This window comes from Plectropomus leopardus, chromosome 14, assembly GCF_008729295.1.
Source record: "Plectropomus leopardus isolate mb chromosome 14, YSFRI_Pleo_2.0, whole genome shotgun sequence".
Lineage (NCBI taxonomy): Eukaryota > Metazoa > Chordata > Actinopteri > Perciformes > Serranidae > Plectropomus > Plectropomus leopardus.
Window position 1 is genome coordinate 29,971,011 of NC_056476.1, and position 24,341 is coordinate 29,995,351.

A 24,341-nucleotide genomic window follows, 5' to 3' on the forward strand; every position below is an offset into this window, starting at 1 on the left:
TGGGTGTGTCTGAGCGGATAACTTCTGCCGGCAGAGCACCTGACTTCCCATTTAGCACTTTGCTGGCTTGTATGGCGGCCTAAAAAATGTTATCTTGCGGCTCTGTCAGACTTTTCCAAATGTTATCGAACTGGATGACTTAAATCTAGATAGTGTAATGAGCAGTTTTATGATCCTCATAAAATTTCTTTTTACTTATTTACAGACATCTCTTTCCTGATGTATGTCATTGGGGAAAAGTTTTCTGGGCCATTGTGCATCACATGATCGACCCTGACGGTGTAATTCCACTTGTGGCCACTATGTAAAATTTGCATCAGAGCCTGAACTACTTCCTAGTGCCCTCCCAAAAACGCTGTTGTCATGTGAATGTGGGTGCATGTTTTTCATATAGTTAATATAGTCATATAGTTTCATATTGTTTTGAGAAAGAAGTTGAGAGGAGTCAGTCTGGGTTATTTGAAGCCATTAGTCGGCCATGAAACTGCAGGCTTTAGCTTTCAGCTATGGCTGTTGTTGCCTGGTAGAAACTAGGGATGCAAATTGTCAGCACTTTCCTTAATTGATTACTCAGTAAAATTAATGATTGATTAACATATTGTTATTTGAAAAAACAACATAAAAACGTTGCCTAGTTTAGACAATACCAAGCGCATTTTATCCCCAATCAAAGCTCACAGCAACATATTTCATATATTTTTGTTTTGACATGTTCGATTAAATTTTTAATGACCGACTAATCAATCAATGATAAATTGTTATCACCCCTAATAAAAACCAGTGTGGAAACAGTTACTTTGTTGCACAATCTCATGATTTGTATACATTTTTGCATTAACCCTTAAATCGTCTTTTTCGGGGTCGTATGCTGTTGTTTTTACCTCTCATGAGCCACAATTTGGAAACAGACATCCACATTTTCAGGTGTCTGTGTGTCACTCATCTCTGCACAATATTTTATGTAAATGCACTCTGACTGTTAACATATAAGTCAGTGGTTCTCAAACTTTTTTCTGGTGTGTACCCCCTTTAAAATAATTTTTCAAGTACCCCCTGACAAGCGCAAAACATTTTTAGTAGAAAAAAAAATAGGTGCGCTGTGTCATCAGTGTCTGATTTATTAAACAACATTGTAACTGAAAAACACTTTCAAATTTGGGGTTGCAACTTGTGGACATAATTCTCATTAAAACATAATCTTCTGCACATTTATGGTATTGCGTTGGTTCTGATATCGACTTCTTTGTCACTTGTCTCCGTGTTTTCAGCAGCATTGCTGCTACACTTTAACCCTGACTCCATTGTTTGTGCCTTGATGGCGGCAAGTAATTGATTGACAGGTATTTGACAGGTTGGGTCACACTATCCTGATTTGGGCAGGATGTTTGTTTAAGGATTTTGAAATTGAGTATTGAGTGTAAAATTCAGTTTATGAACTTAGATATATATTTTACTGAACTTTTTGTAATATTATTTTTTAGGAGTTATGTATAACTGCTATTTTTTGAAAATCTCACGTTTCCACTGGAGTACCTCCCGGTACCCCCAGGGGTACGCGTACCCCCATTTGAGAAACAGTGATATAAGTGGTCTCCCTGAAGCAGTATTATCTAATATGTAAACTAGTCTCTGATGTGTCAATGGAGACGTCCATAAATGTTATGTAAGGTTAAACTAAAGTGTTAAATTGCATGTGGTGATGGTTTCAGTCCACCCACACTAATGGAACACCATAAAGCATTACATTATTCTGAAGTAATTATCAAAGCCACTCTGAGAGCATACTCTGTCCTAACAGAAGCTTTTATCTGATATTTAGTCTGCTTCTTGTAGCTGCTGCTCTCCTAAACAATAAAGCGGCAGTGTTTCTGCGTGCAGAAAAGCAATTACTTTGTAAGAGTTAAATTTAGGTATTTATTGTCCTTTTCAAGGCCTGAGCAGCGTGTACTGATAATAGAGCGTCGGTGCTTTGGAGAAAAACAAGGCTGACTGAGTTTCAGTGCAGACAGTGTGTGGTCCAGGGGCAATGACATGAGGACAGGCACTTGGCTCAGGTCATTGACTAGTGGTTAAACAAACATGCTGACTAGATTACAAAGAAATACCACATTTCTGTTTTGCAGTTATAAAGATTCAGGAGGACTTTGATGACTATATGTATGTTCTTTTCTGTGCAAAATTCTCTCTTTACCTCATATCTGGGCCGTTTCCAGCTCCATCAACCCTCCACACACTTCTTCCAAGACACATTCTGACTCAATTTAACCCCAAGTCATGAAACACAAGGGGCGGCGTTGATGTTCGCAAGTCATTTAAGGCACAATACATGTAGATGATGACATATAAGATCCAGGAAGTCCAGTTTTAGTGAGACATCCATGAGTTTTTGAAGACCTGTAGTTGACATCATGCACAAACATATTTGTAATTTTTTTTAAATCCACTGGAAACTTCACTTGAAATAGAAAAAAAAACATCTGATATCAAAAGGTGAGTGTCTCATTTAGAGGTCATCTGATATTGGTTTTTCAGGGCCGATACTAATGCCAATAATAGTGCTTAATGAGACCTATAATTCATATTTGGAACCAATATGCATTTCTTACCAAGTTACTAATCATCCTTTTTTTGCCAAATTTAGAATTTGGAATATAACAAACTCCAACACAAAACTTTGTTTAAATGCCTTTAGCAAAGTTGGCGGGGCTGATAATCTGTTGACCCCTAGTCTCATTATGCATCCACGTAAATCTGATTGAAAATGAATAAATATAAAATCTATCACTTTTCTTTATGAAGCAAGGGAGCTGTTGAGCAAGAAATGTCTGTATAGATTGTACTGCTCACTTGTAATGCCATATACTGTATGTCTTAGTGATTTGAAGATGTTTTATCAAAAACACTAGCCTATCACTAAATGTGAGAAAAACATTTTTACATTTTAGTCCACTGAAGAGTGCAGCTGCTGCTCAGCCGCTGCCTCCATCACCTGCTGTTGAAGCTAAAGAGGAGACAATATTCAAATATATACAGCACTTTAACTGATAGTGATTTTTAAAAAATTTTTTAAGTGGCTTAAATATGTTTTGCTGCGACCCCGTCCAAAGCAGGACATCACTTAGCTTAGTGTTGTGGGAATGAAGGAGGAGGAGGTGGCATTGGTGTGACTTTTTATTTAAAATAAATATAAAATGCTACATTTTGATGCTGTATGTCCCTCACCCTAAGCCAAAATTAAAAACACAAGTCCCTCCTCAATGCTCAATGTTTTTAAAACAAATGCCTGAGCCACTTTTGCAGCACCCCTTCCCCCTCATAAATGACAAACAGTCCCTATCCCAAACCACCGAAGAGGCTGGTGCAGCGACTAGGAGCACTTGCAGAACATCTTCTTGCTCCCCTGTCTTCTGCTTTATTTTTTTTGTCCACAGAAGCTGCGTCACTGCTGTGGTCAGCTTGTGTAAGTTTGTTCGTTTTTTGCACATTATGATGTAAAAAACTTTTTTTTTAAAAAAAAATTAACGTTTAAATGCTTGGCAATTTTTCTTAAAGTTTAAGGATTTTCTTAATGTTAGCGTTTAAACGTTTAGATGTAACAACCCTAATTTCCATTTATTAAGAAAAAAACACTACCCACCAAGTTAAAAGCTGAAATCTGGAAAAGTGGTAACATTGCTCAGGAAGACAGGTGCAGAAATGTATGTTAGTTGTGTTATGTTATCTGAAGCAGTGAGGTAGTTTAGATAACCTGGATAAACTGCTGGTTCATTTAGAACCTGTTGGATTTTGTGTGGCGAGCACACACCATTACTGAGACTCTTTGGAATACTCGAATCAGGACAACTCACACGCCTTGTGTATGTGAAGTAAATGTTCTGTGAAATTTCCAATTCTTCCCCATTCTGCGTTTTAACCTTAACTTTTTATTTGGTTTTCTCCTCTCACCCCATGACTTATTAACCCTTTCCTACAGATAAGCGTGGTGAGTAGCCTCAGCTGCACAGATGGTGATAGGTAGAGCTTATCTTTCAGTTTCCATTCCATCCAATCAGTTGTAGACATTTTCCAGTAAAATTGTTTCTTTATGGTTCTATTAACCTCTTTAACAGGTGAATGTGATTTTAGTCATGTGCCAGCATCAGTGACCACACACCTTTGCCCAAGTTGGTTTTGTTTGGAAGTTTTGATGATTGATTAACCATCCAGAGTCTTTTTGTCTCCTCAGTGCTCAGTTATTCTGTAAAGCATGATGCAATTAAGTTCTTAACTGTTTTTTTTTAAAATTATTATTATTGCATTAAATGTCAGCTGACGTTCCTGTTTTAAAGAGGCTGCACCAGGCTGAGTTTTAAAATCAGGGTGAAGTGGTAATTAAAATGTGTTCTGCGTTTGTCACATCACAGAAATATGTATTGTTGAACACCTGACCAAATTTGAATGAAAAAATTGCCAAGTATGTAAAAGAAGGTCTCAGAATCATGAAAAAATGCACAGTATTCTCTGATCTGAAACGCTAGGGGTGTGTCCACTAGGGCGGGCACGCCCAATCGCGGGACTATGCCAGTTATGTTTCTCATTTTTATACTGCTACATTGTCAAAAAATCTTTAAACAGTCAACTGTCTCACTCCACAATTCAGCACTACCTAGTAAAGGGTCTTTGTAACGTGTTTTCAACAATCAGTTTCCAACATTTATGATGTATTTTGAAACAAATCTCTGAATTCACTTTACCCGGACTTGAAAGCTTGAGTGATGATGCAGGTATCATTTAAAACTAAAATACCTAAGAAATCCAGGGGTTCATGTTATGCTAGTGTTCCACATTAGGCTAAATTTTGGCGATGGAAACATGGCATGGCCATTTCACAGGGGTCTCTCGACCTCTGACGTCAAGATATCTGAATGAAAATGAGTTCTGCGGGTTCTCATGAGTCTCCCCTTTACAGAAAAGCCAACCTATTGCTCTTCCATGTAGTTTTTGTCATTTGTATTCTAATCAAGACAATCTGGTGATATTTGCTTCAATTTGTCAATATGGACTTCATAACTATTTTATAATACAAAACAATGGAATTGAAAATATGGGATTAAAATTGATCAATCTGATCAACTATTGAATTTCTGGGGCGCCCAATAGCTCCCCTGTTAGACCATGGATGTATTATAGTGAAATCTGGATACAGCCGTGGGGGCGGTGCCTCGTTCATTCCTATGAGAGCTGCTCAGTTGTGCATGAATCAGAAAAAGCTTTTTTTCCGGGTTTAGAAATGTATAAAATACCCGGATCTACTGGCCCATAAGAGCATGTAGAGATTAATGGCAGCCGAATGCGGCCGAGCTGGCAAGTGTGCCCAAGCTGGTAACTTCTGCCGGCGGAGCGACCGACTTCCAGCGCCTTGGCTAGCTTGAATGGCGGTCTAAAAAATTCAATGTTCCGGCTCTTTTAGACTTTCCAAATGATATCGAACTGGATGGTTTACATCTAGACATGGATAGAAGATGTTTCACGGGGGTTTTGATGCTCACAAAAAATTATTAACTGATTTACAGATGTCTCTTTCCCGATGTATGTCCATGGGTAAAAGTCCTTCTGGGCCAGAGGTTATCACGTGACTCACCTGAATGGTGTAATCCACTTTCGGCCACTATGTAAATTTTGCATCAACACCTGGCGCACTTCCTGATGGCTTGTCTTAGGCATGTGGAGAGGTTATGTCCTGGCAGCAGAAGCCACTGGTTTGACCTGTGGCTCTTTTCTGCATGTTATCCCCTCTCTCTCTCTCTCTGTCTAAATAAAAAGGCAAAAGCCAAAAAAAAAAACCAACAAAAAAGAAATTGACAGTTCTAATGATTTCAAAAAGACTCAAAAAGCCTCAGCACAGCCTGTGCATTGTTTGCATTGTGAACAGTGATGACAAACGAGTAAGCTGATGATTTCTCTCCAAAGACGAGAGGAGAAAGAGCCTGTCAGTGAACTCTGCCGTTATGTAATACCTCTGGATGATGAGGCAGCGCAGTGAAGGGATGCCCCTGTCACAGCTCCATGAATATTTCAATAAAAGAACTTTCCTGTATTTTTCATACTCTAACTGTTACCTCTGGCTACATCCAGACACACACTCACAGTCGTGCTCCCCGTCTGATGACGATGTGGCAGTGGCACAAAGGGCCTCCCATACCAAACAATCAGGGGACATCTATCACTCGCTGTCTTTCATCTCTGCAGTCTGTGTTCAAAGTGAGCTGGGGTTTTGCGTAGGTGGTTCCAGAACATCTGCAGGCGTTCCTTTTTAGTGTTTTTTTTCCCTTCTCTGAGTGGAAGAAGTCGCCTCTGTGGCTCTAATTGGCACCCGGGTAGACAGAGCCCTGAGCTAGGTCACTCTCAGTGAGACACTGTGGCACAAGAAAACTGTCCTCCGCTTCCTTATGTAATTTCATTCAGACACTGGACTGAAAGCAGGGGAAAAGAATCTTAAAAGAATTTTGTGGATTTCAGGCTGTCACGGTGGACGTGATCTTGTCCTAAGTATTAAGTTATTTCAAAAACATGGGGAGAAGGCAAGGGGCAACTTAACTAGGCATACCCCCCCAAAACAAATAAAGTAACAAATTAAAAAAATTACTAAAAAAGTTCCAAGGGAATCACCTGAAAGTAAGTAGAAAAAAAGAGGTAAAAAATTAAGATGCACTAGAAAAAGTGCTGAAAACATTTTTTATTTTATATATTTTATTATATTATTGAATAATTTTAAATAAACATTTTTATTTTATATATTTTATTATATTATTTAATCACATTCTTAATGATTTAATAATCCTCCCCTCTTTTTAAAACCAAGTTTTAGTTAATTTTGGTATCACCTTTTTGTAGTTTCTTGCAATTTGTGGGACATTTCTTTTGCAGTTGGTCATCACTTTCTTCCACGTTTTTGAAAGAAATCAAACCAATTTGTTCTGATTTTAAAGGGTCAGTTAGCTTGTAAAAGGCAACAGCACAACAAAACTGATATTGATCCCAGTTTCAAAGAGTTAAATCAAGCCTAACCCATATATACTATATAGCCTCAGTCAACCCTGAGCTACAGAAGTATACTGGAGAATAAAATGCATACAGTGAGTCTTTGATATCCATTAATCCTCTGAGGTCAAACAAGACAAATTAACTCGTGCACTTTGGTCTGGATTCATTAGGCAGACACTGACTCTGACGCCACAAAACCACACAAAAGACTCACTCATTGCCCGTCTAGTTTTTCCCTTTTACAGATGTGTGTTCATTTATTGCCTCCAGAGCTAATTGCCACTTAATTATATTTGCTCGGTGCCTTTGTGTCCTCCCCTCCACCCAGAAATGTAATAAAAGAGTTGTCATGCTAAACTTGTACTGGTGAATTCAGTATACTCAGCTGAGCCTGTATTTGCATGGCAAGAGAAAAGACCAGTTAGAGCCTAGAGTTGGGAGGAATCCATCAGCTTTTTAATGTTTGTAACCTGTAATCAAATAATAAATTGATTCAGACGCTTCAGTCAACTTCCCACATCAAACCCAATATGTCTGAATGCCAAATTAAAGAAGGTTTCTGTTACAGATTTGTGCAAAAATTCAACAATGTTTTGTAAATGTCAATAAAACACAATTGCGAGGTGACTACTTTTCCACTGATGTTCTGCGACTTCTCCTCTGGTTATAACATTCCAAGAAGCATGGTGATGGATGTTCAAAACATTAGCAGCTTTATTTCTATTGCAGCCACCACACTAGCTGTTATTTACAATCCAAGGCCACGTAGGTGTGTTATGGAGCCACAATGGAAAGGCGAGCCCTGTATACTTGGGAGTGGTCACATATGAGAGATTTCTGGGTGGTGATAGTCCACGATTTCACAGAGGAATTTAAGAATGTGATGACTAGGCAGTAATTAACTGCAGCATTGAAGAACAACAGGCAGAAAGAGAACAATTTTGACAACCAGAGGCAGTTAGACAGGCTAACACAGAAGGTGTGTTGCTGTGTCATTGGTTGCCTGTGATCATCTGGCAGGTGGCATGAGAAATAAATGACAGACCTAAACATGCAAATGTATAGTCCTCCTGACTGAACTTTTGTTAGAGCCTCATAACCATTTGTTGTTTTTTTTTAAACAAATGGTGCACAGCAGGGAAACACTGACTTCTAGCAGGCTCACCTCTCACTCACAATATCATTAGTGGAGTTAATCTGTTGTGTTTGAACATCCAGTCATTGGCTGAGAGCCAAACCACACTGTAGAGCTTATTACAACCATCATAATGGGCAACATAACCCAGATAAATGTAACCCTTAGGATCTGCTTTAATATTACACACACTCGTACCACTCTGTGCATAAAATGCGCTTTTCAAAATCAGGCTTTAAAAAATATTACACTTTTTTTTTGTTTTCAATCGTTGAGGTTTTTTTGTTTTTTTTTTAACCATCAATTTTAATCATAAATATCAAATTTTCATAGATTTTCAGAACTTTAACCCTTTAAATCCCAGGTTTTGTCAGGATGCCACTATGTTGGAACCAAAGATGATTTTCTGTCACTATGTGATAGACAATCGTTTTTTTTTTATTCTTGATTGTTTCTTGATTCATGTTTTTGGATGAAAAAAAAACCCAAACAAAACAAAAAAGACTTTTTTTTCAATATACTACATGCTAAGTAGACTATTTATTTTTTTATTACAGCCTGGGATATACCAGTGATTAGCAGCAACACTGTTTTTTATACATTATTATTTTTAGTACATCTGTTTAAACATATATGGAAGATTTCGGATATTAAACTGTGGCAGCACAGGAGGTGTCGCGTGAGCAGCAAGTTATCAGAGCAGCTAGTGCTTCATCTAGGTCTACAAAGGATGCCTACAGGCACAGTGTTGAGTGTAGGTCACCCTGGTTTTGGCAGCTCTCAGAGCCTAACACATAATCACTGTAATTATGCTGAGAACAGTGTAAAACAGCACAGAAATATGCCTCGGGTAGTGTGAGGCCTCCTGTGTAGACACACTGTTTGATGTTATCTCTCTCCACCATGGTCATCAAACATCAATGTTTTTCAGGAGAACGCTGTTGATCCTCTGTGCTGAAGGGAGTACTCTTGAGAGTAAAAGAACAAGTACAACAATCTAAAAATATGTCATTACATGTAGGTTATTTGTATTCAAACTACTTCAGTACAAGATGTAAAAGCAAAATGTACTTTAAGTATTAAAAGTCATTTTGTCATAAATGATTGTATATTATTAGGTTGTTAATGCGATACATTCACGTATAGTGCCTTGAAAAGTGGTAGTGTGAGCAGCATTTTAGAGATTAACGGCAGCTGAGCGCGGCCAAACGCAGCCGAGGGCGGCTGAGTGCAGCCGAGTGCTGCCGAGCACGGCTGAGTACGGCCAAGTGGTTAACTCCTGCCGGCGGAGCGACCGACCTCCGGATTTGTGCCTCGCTAGTTTGAATGGCGGCCTAAAAAATTTAATGTACAGGTAAGTAATGTACAAATTTACATCCAGACAGGGATAGGGATATCATGCTGAACTAACGTGTAAGTATCATAAACTTGTATTCGTCCCAGAGCTTCTTTTTGGCAATATTCGAAAATCCCACTCAAAAATCCCATAAGGTTTTTGATGAGAGAATTATTTACTGATTTACAGACGTCTCTTTCCTCATGTTAGCAAATGGGGGAAAGTCTTTCTGGGCCAGTGTGCATCACATGACCGACTCAAATGCTGTTATTCCACTTTCGGCCACTATGTAAATTTTGCATCAACGCATGCTGCACTTTCTGGGGGCTTGGCATGAAGCAGAGAAAGCTCTTTTTCCGGGTTTAGAAAAGTGTAAAATACCCGGATCTACTGGCCCGTAGAGCATGCATGATTAACAACAGCCGAGCGTGGCCGAGTGCGACCGACTGTACCCGAGCACTGACTCTGACTCACTGGCTCGCTCACACAGATGACCCGACTGCTCTAAGCGAACAGTGCTCGTCCACGAGGATTCTTCTCATAGTAGCTTAGCTTATTAGCAACAGGAGCTAATCAGCGGTATAAGGACAGCTGTGCTGTTGGTTTTAATATTCACGTGATAATCATATAATGGCATGGTATCTGGTATGGTATACACACACACGCACACACACACACACACACACACACACACAAATATACATACAACTTATCAGGGAATCATATTGTAATCACGACTGGAAAAATGAAATTTACAGAATCATAATGTGTTGTGCCCACAAAAATATAATAAATGGTGGTGCCTTGTAACATTGCCCTGTGTATTACTACACAGCTCAACTTTGAGTAAATATACTTATATATATGTTATATATATGCATAGAAATTATAAGTGCATACATATGCGCATTTTTACATCTTTAGGACTTAATGTTTTAAATAATGGTGATTTAAAAAGGTTTTCTGAAAAGTCAATATGTCTATATATATATAAGAAAAGAAAATTGTGATCCCTCTGTCAGTCGTTTGGAGAGGCCCACTGATGAATGACTGAACTTTCAGCTTGTCAAGTCTGTTAAAAAGTTCTAAGAAATCTTTTTTTAAAACAGATTATCCTCTCCTGGTGTCAGCGGCTCCCACATGCACGATGACCTGTTTGATTCCAGGGTGGTTTGACAGCTTCTGGGAGAGAAGTCCAGTTATGTCACTGACCTCAGCACTTGGATAGCTGCATGTGATGATCCTGTCATTGTTTACAGCACTGATAGCACTGTCTCCCACAAGCAGGATATCTCTTGCCCTCACCTCTGGCACAGATCTTTTACAGCCAACAGTGTATGGATGTGTTGTAAGATGGTAAACATGATGAATTATGATTCTAAAATATCCATTACTAGGGCCAGCACCAGGCCTGTGTTGTGTCATGGACTTGTGCACGCGGTGGAGTCCCATGGCGCATTTTTACATCTTTAGGACTTAATGTTTTAAATAATGGTTATTTAAAAATGTTTTCTGAAAAGTCAATATGTCTCAAAAAAAAAATTATCCAGTGATTTTACGACATCTCTTTCCCAATGTTAAGCAAATGGGGAGAAGTCTTTCTGGGCTAGTGTGCATCACATGACGGTGTAATTCCACTTTCGGCCACTATGTAAATTTTACATCAAAGCGTGGCGCACTTCCTGGGGGCTTACTTAAGCGCTACTCATTCTGTGGCTCACATTTCCAGCATTCCAGCACATTTCAACATTATCACGATATATTGATTATCGATTATTGTGATTATGGTAGCCAAATGAGTTGTTTTATATCAGCATATCGGATATCGGGCAATTGATTTTATTTTAAGGAAACCCTAATTCAGACTTTAATGAAATCTTAAGTTTTTTGTGCAATCACACTCTGATTTTTATTCTTTTGTTGGACATTCATTAGAGTTGGCAAATGTATAAAACTGTAAAATCAAGCAAAAGTAGGAGGAAGGAAAATGAAGAAAATGAATGTTTGACTTTCACTTTGCCTACATAATACAGAGTTAGTTTTGTTCTTCCACTGTATGTCCAGCTTAAGAAGTGGTGATCACAGATTCACTGCAGCACATATAGGCACTGTATTGCAACGCTGCCATTTTCCATATAACATGAACAAAAAACATTTTGTGAGATATTATGTAATTATTGACTGTGGGGAAACGTAGTCAGACTCAGAGGTAAAACTGTCAATAACTTTAAGAGTGGCCTAGTATGTGCAGTTAAAGCGATGTCGTCAGCTGATGTCATTTTTCCAGGTTTAGGATCCAAAGCGGAGTTCTGGTTTCTGTTGAGGAGGGACCACTGAGTGCACTCCGTCGTCAGTGGTGTATGTGTTTGAGGCTTTTGTGAAAGATTAGGTCACCGTATCCGGACTCACTCACAGTGTGTCCTTATGAGTTGCCATATTGTAAGATCTGCTGATTTATTTCATGCAAGTGGCCAAGAAAGTAGTCATTTTACGAGTCACTGCACTGTTGGATCTGGTCTCATACAGGGTTTCCTGTTCAAGCCAGTTGTACCTCAGTTTCTACCACACTTTGTTACTGGCTCTGGCATTTTTTCACTTAGAAAAGAACATGACCACTCCCCATCCCAGAATGCAGCCCGCAGTAGGATCCTATCAGCACTAGCATTGAAACCTTTCCCATGATACCTATCCCTAAAGAGGATAGAGACTCTTTCACTAACTGTTCATTAGTCTTTGAAACTTGAGCGAATTGGCTTGATTTCTTTCAAAAACATGGGAAGAAGGCAATAAGCAACAAAAGGAGAAATGATTTAAAAAATATCAAAAAATTAGTAAAAAGTACAAGAACATCCCAGGTTCCCATGCATCTTTTTGTGAGATTTTATTCATAACCAATAACCCCCCGATCTGAACCCGAGTGGTGTTTTGTTATTGGACTTCTGTGCTCGCCACAGATTGTCCATAACAAACACCATGTTCAAGCATAAGGGTGTCCATATGCGCACTTGAGTAACCACCTGGTGTTGAGTTGGCTCCGATGGTGGGGAGGATGCCGGTCAGACCCGGCAGACCCAAATACATTGTGAGGATCTGCTGGGCAGACAGACATCTGTCAGAGTCTCCCGTCAGAGGGAGCTTCAACTCCCACCTCCTGGAGAGCTTCAACCATGTCCCGAGGGAGGCTGGGGACATTGAGTCCAAATGGGCCATGTTCTGTGCCTCCGTTGTTGAAGCGGCCGATTGGTGCTGTGGCCGTAAGGTGGTCACTGCCTGTCATGGCGGCAACATCCGAACCTGTTGGTGGACACTGGTGGTGAGGGGTGCCGTCAAGCTGAAGAAGGAGTCCTTCTGGGCCTTCTTGGCCTGTGGGACTCCAGAGGCAGCAGACAGGTACCAGCAGGCCAAGCAGAGTGCAGCTACAGTGATTGCTGAGGCAAAAACCTGGGCATAGGAGGAGGAGGAGTTCAGTGAGGCCATGGAGAACGACTTCGGATGGACGGCTTCGAAGAGGTTCTGGACCACCATCCAGCATCTCAGGAGGGGGAAGCAGTGCTCTGTCAACACTTGTGTATGGTGGGGATGTTGCTGACCTTGACTCAGGCCGTTGTGGATCGGTAGAAGGAATGCTTCAAAGACCCAAGACTCAATCCCACTGACATGCCTTCCAGTGAGGAAGCAGGGCCTGGGGACTCGGGTGTGGACTCTCCCATCTCTGGGGCTGAGGTTGCCGAGGTGGTCAAAAAACTCCTCGGTGGCAGGGCCCTGGGGGTGGACGAGATCCAGCCAGGGTTCCTTAAGGCCTTGGATGTTGTGGGGCTGTTCTGGTTGACACATCTCTGCAGCATTGCGTGGACATCGGGGGCAGTGCCTCTGGACTGGCAGACCAGGGTGTTGGTCCCTCTTTTTAAGAAGGGGGACCGGAGGGTGTGTTCCAATTATAGGGGGATCACACTCCTCAGCCTAATAAAAAACTGGCAACAGTGGTGCTTTGAGTTGCAGAGAACTTGTTGCTATTAGTCAAAGTTGAGTCAATATGTTTCTTGAAAGCTTGTTCATTTGGCATGGTTTACACGATAAGTGTTTATAATTGAAATAATTCAGTGTAATTATGTGGTTTTATCATTCTGTGATCTGTTGAAGCCTGCATTAGTGAATACTAGGGGTTGACAGATTATTGACCTGGCCGATTATTGGAGGCGATATTTGGCATTTTACCCATTGTCTGTATCTGCATTTTATTTTAATTATCACCAATAAAATGAATTAATGTAAATGTGCAAAGAATGTGTCAGCATGGGAGGAACTCTTACTTTGTAAAACTACAGGAAGCCATTTTTATTTATTTGAATTTTCACTTGACTTTATAAAGAAGTTTCAGGGAACTTGCTGTATTTGTTGAAAGTTTCAGTTTTGTTTCCACAATGCTAAAGGCAATAAAAATGTTTTTTGTTGAAGTGTTATATTCCAAATTCTAAATATTGACAGAAAGATTTTCTTTTTAATTGTAAATGCATATTGACTCCAAACATCAGTTATCGGTCTCATTGAGTGCTCATAACTGATATCGGTCCACACCTAGTGAATACCTAACGTCAACAACTGGTAATTTTTTTCCCTTTAGTTTATAGTGTTTTAGTTTGTAGCGATGATTATTTCAGTAATGTCCATGAACGTGCTGTCCATTTCATCTCTCATCTTGCTCATCTTCCTCCAGGCTGTGTCTCTCATTCTGTCTCCCTCATCTCTCCTGTTTCTGTCATCCTCTCTCTCCTCTGTCCTCTCTCTCCTCCTCCTCCTCCTCCCTGTGTCTGCTTCGACAAACATTCATGCGTTAAAGACTCAGCTACGCCTCTTGAATACCAACCCAACTCCAGCATTGTCTGACAACAGTGGGGGAAATTCTCTGTACTCAGGGTGTTCCCCTGTGAGGAAGCACTGCACGAGACACACTGCTGCGCCATTAACGGGACACAGTAACAAATCAGAGGCTGCGCCTTCCACATGCCACCGCTCCACAAGCAAGAGGACAATATACTCTGCAACCTTGACCCCCCCCCCCCCCCCCCCATGGTTAGGAGAAATATCTTCCTCTCCTGTATCTGTGTGTCCTGTTTTACCCATCAGGCCTCAGTGAAGCAAACATGATTCCAAACAAACAATCAATACCATCAGAGCAGCCAAAGCTCTCCTCACCCATGGTGTGTAGATAATGCAGAGTTGGCCCCAGTGCCTCCAGTGAGCCACACTGGACATAAAGATGAATAACAGCTGACGTTGCTACCATGGTAACCTCTTCACAGTTCCTCCCGCCCTTTCTAGTTGCCATTCCCCCCATATACGTCTGCTTTCTGTTCTCTTGTGCTGCAGAGTCACTGTGGACTGAGCGGAGTAAAGCTCCTTCAGGACTCAACAGAAATGAATGGAGTTCTCCAAGGAAGTCAACAGTAAACATGCTGCAATCCTCCGCCCTATCCAGAAAGAAATAGCATCTTATTTCAACGTGTAACAATAATTACTCAAGAAAAATATGTACTACTTGTATAGTATATTAACTAAAGTGAGTTGGTAAAAAACTGCCATGCTAACTTCCCTTTACCCTGTCACACTCACTGGTGAGGGCATCATTTAGTTATTTTATGCTGTCGTGCACAGACACAAAACAGCTGTCCACACCAAGAACAAGAACTAAACCTATAACCATGTGAGTATGCACATAGATGAAGAGTAAGATTCTTAAAACAGACAGTTGTCTTAAGACTACCTGAGGTAATGCCACATAGCCTTCCCTCTAACATTAGCTATTCATAATAGCGGTCAGTAGATTATCAATCTGGTCGATTATTGGAGCCGATATATGGCATTTTGCTGATTATCTGTTTCGACGTTTTATTTTAATGAACGCCCATAAAATTATTTGATTAAAAGGTGCAAAGAAAGTGTCAGCATGGTAGAAATTTTTACTTTGTAAACCTCAGCGAGCTATTTTTGTCTAATCATTTTTAATTTAAATTTTCAATTTGTAAAAAAAAAAAATAATAACTTGCTGTACAAGTTAACTTTTCTTTGTCTGACTTTGTTCTATGTTTGTTCTCTAGTAGAGATATTCTTAATGTACAAGTTTGATGCCACTACAGATATATAGGAGATTTGATTTGTGTCAATCAATAGGCAGGTACTTAAAGTCATTTCATTCAATGTGAAAAGAATTTCAAACCCAGTTAAGCAAAGTCAAATACTGTCAAAGATGAAAAGGGAAAATGCTCAGATTGTATTCCTACAAGAGACACACCTCACTCCCATCAGAACACAGAACGGGATTTTCAAGGGTATATTACTCATCCTATAAACCAGGCTGTAGGAGAGGCGTAGCAATATTAATATCACAAAAGGTATCTTTTGAACAATTGTCAGAGATAACGGACAAGGACGGGAGATATATAAAGAAAACATGGACGGTATTGTGATAACATTATGCAACATTTATGCCCCTCCTGGAAGTGATTTTGTTTTTTATAGAAAAATGTTTCATTTCATGATAGCGGCCACAGGAACTGTCATATGTGAGGGAGAGTGGAACGTTCGTCTTAACCCAAAACTAGACTCATCAAAAAATTTAACTGCTACATCACTGCATAGAAAAATTAATGTTGTAATTACAGAACTGGGCATATTAGATCTCTGGAGAGACTCTTACCCATCAGGTTGGGATTATACTTTTTACTCATGTCCCCATGACACTTATTCAAGAATAGATTATTTTTTTGTGTTAAAGAGGGATCGCTTTTAAATTCAGAGCTATGATATTGGAAATATTGATTTATCTGACCATGCGCCTCTCTCTTGCACTGTATATATTAATGACAACCTGGGTAAAACATTGTGGAGACTAAATACAAGTATTCTCAGCAACCCAGAATTTGACTCAACTGAGAAGGGAAATTAAAACATATTTAGAAGAGAATGATAAGAAGGAGGTTGATACAGCCATATTATGGGATACCTTGAAAGCGGTTGTCAGGGGGAAAATTATATCGTACTGCACCCATCAAAAGAAAGAAAAACAATCAAGACTAACAGACCTTAATAAAGAATTAAACGATCTTGAGTCACTGTATAAAAGGGAACAAAAACCAGATCTACTGACAAAAATAAAGAAAATTAGGAATAAAATAAATATGTTTTACTCGCAGGAAACTGAAAAAAAGATGATATTTACAAAGCAGAAATACTACGAATTAGGCTCAAAATCTATAAGACTTTTAGCCAGAAAGCTACCAAAACAAAAGGAGGAAAACACAATATACAAAATAAGTGACCCAGAATCTAAAACTACAAAGTGTAAAAAAAGATGAAATACAAAGAATATTTAAAAAGTACTACAAGCTTTTGTATACGCAACTCCACTTAGAGGGTGAGCAACAAATTAATGAGCAGCGATAACTGAGGCAGAGCTAAAAAGTGCCATCTCCAGATTGAAAGTGAATAAATCACCTGGCCCAGACGGCTTTTCTACTGAGTGGTATAAGGTTTTTCAATTTGAGTTAATACCAACCCTACTTCAGGCTTGCAATACAACCTTAAAGGATGCTAAAATGCTCCCATCATGGAGTGAGGCAGTGATCTCAGTTATCCCTAAAGAGGGAAAAGACAAATTAGAATGCAGATCGCACAGGCCAATTTCAGTGCTGAATGTTGACTACAAATTATACACTGCTATCCTAGCTAAAAGATTGGAAAAGATTCTCCCCCAGCTTATACATAATGATCAGACGGGGTTTGTCCCAAAAAGATAAACACATGATAACATCAGACTATCATTACATATACTAAACCACATTTAGTGGAATGATTTCAAAGCCACCTTAGTCAGCCTAGACGCTGAGAAAGCTTTTGATTCAGTGAGCTGGCCTTTTTTAATATAAAGTTCTTGAAAGATTTGGCATGCGCAAAAACTTTGTAAGAGGCATTATTACGATATATAGCAAACCAACTGATAAAAATAAATGGATACCTCTCAGATACTGTCATTTTAGAGCGCAGGACGAAACAGGGATGTCCGATTTCACCATTGCTGTTTGCTCTCTATATAGAGCCCCTCGCACAATGGATAAGGCAGACAGGGAGCATCGAAGGTATCGGCATAAATGGAGATGACCACAAGGTGGCCCTATACGCCGATGATATTTTGATCTTCTTAAAAAACCCTGTTAAGTCATTCCCTGAATTAATAAACCTTTCAGAAAAATTTAGTAGATGTACAGGATACAAACTAAATGTACAAAAAACACAAATCTTGGCTTTTAATTATACACCCTCAAAACACCTTAGAGAGAAATCGGTCTTAATTGGGATAAGACCTCTAGAAATATTTGGGAATACAGTTACCAAAAAAAAAGATAAATTATGCCCCTCTCTTAAAAAAATGAAAGATGACATATAAAGATGGAACTCCATTTCCTTCCTCGGTCTTAGCCATAGAATTCACTCTTTAAAAATGAAAGTCCTTCCACAATATCTCTTTCTATTTCAAGCACTTTGTGTAGATGTTCCGTCAAAAGAATTTAATGAATTGAATAAAATAATTTCTAGATTTAGCTTGCAGGGTAAAACAAACCCGGGTGAAACTTAAAACTGTAGAACTCTCAAAGGAGGAAGGAGGAACGGCCCAGAAAGACATTGAACTATCTATAATGAATGATCCTCTTGTCCATGCTGTATTGGCTCACCAAAGTCTGGGAAGATATATTGATAATTTGAAAAACCTGTGGATGAAAGCCCAATTACAAATCTGTAATATGATAAAAGGAGAATATAAACTTGATCAAAAATTACAAATACTTCAATGGTGTGCTTACGATCCTGGGTTCATGCCTAATAAAATGGATCATAGATTTACGGCTTGGATCCCGAAGGGAATAAAAACATTATAGTCCCTAACAGAAAAAGATAGATAGATAGAACGATAGAAAACATTAAAAATAAGACAGACTTTGATGATCCAATATTGAGAGTATTTTGTGATGCTTATAAAAATGTCACAAATAAAGATGCTATCTCTAAACTTTATAAAGGCCTTATGATAATGAAACCTCACTCTACACAATGCATAAAAGAAAAGTGGGAAAAAGAAGGTAACTTTTCAATATCAAATGAGGACTGGCTGTATGTGTGTAAATTCCATGCAGTTACTCACATGTGTGGCGTGAGTTTGGGTGGAATTGTTCTGTACGTTTTTTGTCACTCCGAAGCAGAAGGCACATTTTACTGGAGGGGACACTAGATGTTGGAGACAGTGTGGGTTTCAGAAAGCCAATCATTGGCATGTTTTCTGGGAGTGTCCAGTGATTAGAGCTTTCTGGATAGAATTTCACAAAGCATTAAAAAACATACTCAAAATTAACTTGTGCTTGCAGTTTTCCATACTTTTCTTAGGACATGGTGATTTTCAGGCAAAGCGCTCTGATAAATATATGTTTGGTATCCTAACCTCTGCCTGCAAAAAAGCCCTCATAAGGCGTTGGTTCCTTCCTGAACCCCCCACAATTCAGGAGTGGATAGATGTAGTAAATCATATTTACAGTGTGAATCACTTTATTTTTATTGTGAATCAGAAAATGATTTGGGGGGCACCCGGCACCGAATTTTGGCCCCCATGCCTTAAGTTGAGTATCATTAGCAGCTTTATTTCTATTGCAGCCACCACATTAGCCGTAATTTTTTCCAATCCAAGGCCACTTAGGTGTGTTATGGAGCCATAATGGAAAGGCGAGCCCCTTATACATATGGGAGTGGCCACGTATGAGGGATTTCTGGGAGGTGATAGTCCACAATTTCACAGAGGAATTGTGGATTCAAAACTTCCAGATGATCCGCTCGACTTTTGAAGATTTATGTGATGCAATAACAGCTCTTGTAGCTCCTGCTGCATCCTGAGGGAGCCAGTTCCTACTGACAAGCGCATAGCCATAGCATCATATGACCTAGAAAAGCCAAGAAACGTGTTTCCATTGCAGTTTTGCAAAATATGGCTTTCATGAATCACCTGAAATACCTCCTCATGCAATGTACTTACGCAATAAATAGGAGTTTTCTGGAAATGCATTTCCATTGGGTGTATTTTATATTCGCAATTTCAATTTGTGCAGTTTGAGGGTTAATGCAAACCCGCCTACTGACAGTAGTCTGAAACTGGAGTTTTGTGTCACAGTGTTTAATGTGTGAGTGTCAGAGATGGAAAGATAACAGTGTTACAATTCTGTGTGTGTGTGTTTGTGTGTGTGTCCCATGTTGTGTCTTTGCCATGGTGATACGCCTTTGGCGAGGGGTGATTCATGCTTGCTTGCATCTCTGATGAGCTCTGTGGCCACGCCGGCTTGAGTTTCCTGATGACTGAAATCTTTTTCTCTTCTTGTGTTGCAGTTGAGAGAGAACTGGTTCAGAAGAGGACCTTCACCCGATGGATGAACCTGCATTTAGAAAAGGTTTGTTGAAAGCTTTATGAAATGCAGAGAATACACAAAGAGGGGAGACTGTAATCATGGTCTCCATGCTCTGTTATTACACCTTTTTTAACACCTGGGTGGAACAAGACAGTCTCTTTTATGGCAACTCTGACCAAATTCCCATGGTAGCTCCATCTTTACCACAGACTACATCATAAAGTAAAGATTGTCCCGCCACGCTTTCTGTAAGTGTTTTACACTGCGGCGCAGCCACATGCTATACATAAACAACTGCTGCAGTCTCTCCAGCTCACTCTATGAATTATACATGTGTATGTGTGGAGCTGCCTGTGTGCAGCATTAAACTATCATCAGGCTGTTAAGTGTTAATCTGAGAGAACAGTGGCAATGTTACAGGTCTAGCTAGCCCAAGGTGGTCGCTTTCCTCCTCAAACTGCCACACAGTGAGCTGCTGCATGTGAACAATAGCTGGGTGGATGAGGGGCCCCTCCTCTGCGCTGCTGGTCACAGCTTTGGGCCAAATACAGAAGAAATCCCCCAAGGTAACCAGTGACAGGCCCGTCAATGAAAGGGACTAAAAACTAGGCTTCTGTGGAGGCCCAAAGGGGACAGTAAGCTAAATGCATAAATATACCACTGTGACAGATAAATTCAGAGATAGATGAAGACAGTACTTTATTAATCCAGGTGTAAAATTTAACTACTAGAGCAGTTTACGCAACACAATACATAGATTTAAAAAAAATAAAAATAAAAAAAATAAATATTTAAATCCAATAAAAAAATTTTGAAGGGGGTTGAATGGTCAGTGAGTCCAGGCTGATGTTATGTATATATAAGATATAGTTTTGTCAAAACTAAAAAACTACATTTTTAATTTTAAAATGTAGCTAAATATTATTTTATAAATTCGATAAAGGGACTAAAAACTAGGCTTCTGTGGAGGCCCAAAGGGGACAGTAAGCTAAATGCATAAATATACCACTGTGACAGATAAATTCAGAGATAGATGAAGACAGCCTTTTGATGAAATAATACTTTATTTACGCTAAGACTGTTCTGTCCCTTTTAAAATTCTATTTTTCATTTTATTTTATTTATTACAGTACCAACAAATAGATTTTTACACAAAAAAAAAGGTTTTGCTAAGTACATGTCTTGGTCACAATTCTTTAAGAAGACAGAGAAGGAGGAGTCCTCAAAATCTTAGTTTGTGGTATGTGTTTATATAAACAAATTAATGTTTGCCAAGATACTATTTTGAAGTTATTTGACATACAGGTCAGGTTGATTGGTGACTCTAAATTGCCCTTAGGTGTGACTGTGAGCGTGAACGGTTGTCTGTCTGCGATAGTCTGGCGACCTGTCCAGGGTGTACCCCGCCTTCTGCACAATTACAGCTGAGATTGGCTCCAGCCCCCCGGCGACCCTTGTGAGGACAAGCGGTTACGGACAATGAAATGAGTTATTTAAACTCTTAAATATCAATATTATCTGCTCAAAATTTCAATATTGGTCAGGGTATAACATAACATGGTTTGATTAATCAAAACTAATATCATAATATGCCTTTGAACAATGTCGTGGCTATACCTGAGTGGCCCATCTTCTTAGAAATGTATAAAACAAAAAAAGCTCTTGTAATCTAGTAATAAATAAATACAAACAAAAGCTGAAATGGCAGAGAAGTTACCTTGGTTTCATCATTTTTAAATGTTTGTTGAAAGCATGAGTTACAGTCTGGCTGACATGGTCTGATGGAGGAATATTGTAAAAAGGCTCAGTGACATTAAACATGTTGATAAAGCCTGTGCTTTCCTCTACAGAGCAGTGCGCTGATGTAACCTGCTGTCGTGTAGCAGATGTGACCTACTGTTGTTTTGTTTTTATTGTTGTTGCTTTATCATGATAGATGCTACGGGACATGTTGCATTCAGTGCTATAGTTTTCATTTTAAAATGACATAACATTAGATTCATATGATGTAAAAAGCAGCTGTCTGCAAAGTCACCAAAACATTCCAAACCTAAATTCTAAATCTGGGTTTCAAACAGGGGACGTAAGGCGAAGATACAGTGTGAGGTGAAAATGATGGAAAATCAGTTGTTGTAGTTCAGCTGCCGATTTGATCCTCTTATCAGTGCAGTTATCAGCTGCAGCAGCCATGGCTGCGACACACGACTCATGGCGGCAGTTATGATGCTATAAAAACCTCGGTGCTGGCTTGCTGCTATTTGCGTCATAAATCATACTCCCTCGAGTCAGGTCAATTTCATTTATAAAGCCTGTTCACCTCAAGGGGTTTCACAATCCACTCAGCATATGACACCTTCTGTACTTTCACCCACGATTCAGATCAGGAAAAACTCCCCAAAAATGCCTTTAACCCTTTAAAACCTGAGCAAATTGTTTTGATTTCTTTTAAAAATATCAGAAGAAGGCAATGAGCAACTGTAATCTTTCAGTCAGTCAATCTTAATTTAGTCTCGATGGATCATTGAGAGCAAGCTCACATTTTAAATCATGATGAGGAAAATGCATTACACAAAAACAAAAAGTGCACAACTACACAATTGAAATAAATTAAAATAATTAATATTTAAAATGAGATCAGAAAAGATTTTTAAAAAGTCATTTAAGAAAGCTGCAACTCAACAAAATTGCCCCAAAATTAACCAAGAAATCAGTAAAAAGGTAAAAATAAAAAACCTGAAAATAAGTAAAAGCAAGAAACAAACAAACAAACAAAGATATGTATAAAGAAGGAAAGAAAGAAAGAAATGTATAAAACAAAAAGAGACAAGAAAATGACCTATGATTATTTTTCTTTAACATAATTTTAAATATAGAAATAAAACAACAAAAAATATATTTCATTTTTTCATAAAAAAAAAAAACCTGAAAATCACAGAGATTTTTTTTTAAAATAAGGAAAAGAAAAGAAAGAGAGAAAAACAAAACAAGGAAATGAAATGGTAAAAAAATTGTAACTTCATCAACCTAATACAAAATTGAATTGTTGTTATTATTATTATTATTATTATTATTATTATTATTATTATTATTATTATTATTATTATTATTTATTATTATTATTATTATTGTTATTATTATTATTATTACATAGAACCTTTAATAACATAGTTTTACAATGTACTTTGATAGAAACCCTTACAGTGAATAATGGGGAATAATGACCAAAATGCTGCCGTCAACACGAGTAGCGCTCACTGCAGTGAGTCTTCTCACTGACAAGCGTGAGTTACTCTGAAAAAAATCAGCTCTCAAAGTGCTTTCCAGCCCGAGTTACCAGGTATTGCATGGTTATAAAAATTAAAATGTAATTAATTCATTAGGCCCCAGCGTATCTATCTATCTATCTATCTATCTATCTAGTTTATTTCCCTGGGCTTTTATTGTGACATGGTTACTTTTACTTCCTCGTCACGTGAGCGCCCTGATTCATTTCTTCACTATTGTCCAAATCACAAAAAGAAATGGACATAAACAAAATTCGACCATTATTTTGAAATTAGTTTTCTCTATTTTAGTTTCTGACCAAACACTGGCTCATGGAAAAATGGCTCTGAACTTCAGTTTTCTCGTTTTTCATGCAGTTCAATCCCGTCTTTAAACGAATTATACTTTCATACCCTGACCACCCAACAGGTTTCACTGATTGTGAAAGGCTTCTGAATGCAGCACAGCAAAAGTGATGTTGATCCAGGCTCTGACTGCAGTTTCTTCTATGTCGTCCTTGATCCTGCACCAGCAGATGTGCAATATATGTCAAGTTTACAGAAAAGTGTAGTATCAGTCAGTAGGATTAATGTCAGACAAACCATAACTATCAACTGACTGCAAAGTCATTATGAAATCACAGTAATGGTGTCACTGCCTGCCAGTTCACCTGTCCATTTGCACATGGTCTTTACATCACTGTGTTTACACTGCAGACGCTGTAGTTTGATGCCTGTCTCTGTTTTCAGTCGCTGAGCAGGGGTGAGTCCGGGTGAGCAGAGTCTGAGCGTCTGATCATATCTTTTGTTTTCTCTCACACAATGAGCCTCTCTTCTCTTACTCACTGTTTGGCCCCACATCAAATCTCTGACCCAATAATAAACAATCATACATTTGTCTTCTGTCATATTGGAAAGTTCCAGTCACTTCACCCCCCCGCCACCGTTCACCCATCCACCGTATATAGACAAGTTGACAAATGCCTGAGTTAGTAATCGCTTGTTGTGATAACAGGGCTAAATGTTGGCTCGGGCTGTGCATGCTGTGGGTTACTGACGGATTTTAGATTGAAGATAAATCTGCATAGTTTTCTCTTGTGTCAGCTGGTAGTGTATCTGACTATGCTGAAATTTCTAGGGCTGCA

General features: G+C 38.9%; 1 protein-coding gene across 1 annotated transcript in view; it reads left to right on the top strand.

Annotated features, from left to right (window-relative positions):
• Positions 1-24,341, top strand: part of clmna (calmin a) — a 63,038-nt gene that overhangs the window by 24,557 nt on the left and 14,140 nt on the right. The window contains exon 4 of the mRNA XM_042500842.1: positions 19,914-19,975. Within this exon, the coding sequence (XP_042356776.1) occupies positions 19,914-19,975 (62 nt within the window). The remainder of the gene's footprint in view (positions 1-19,913; positions 19,976-24,341) is intronic.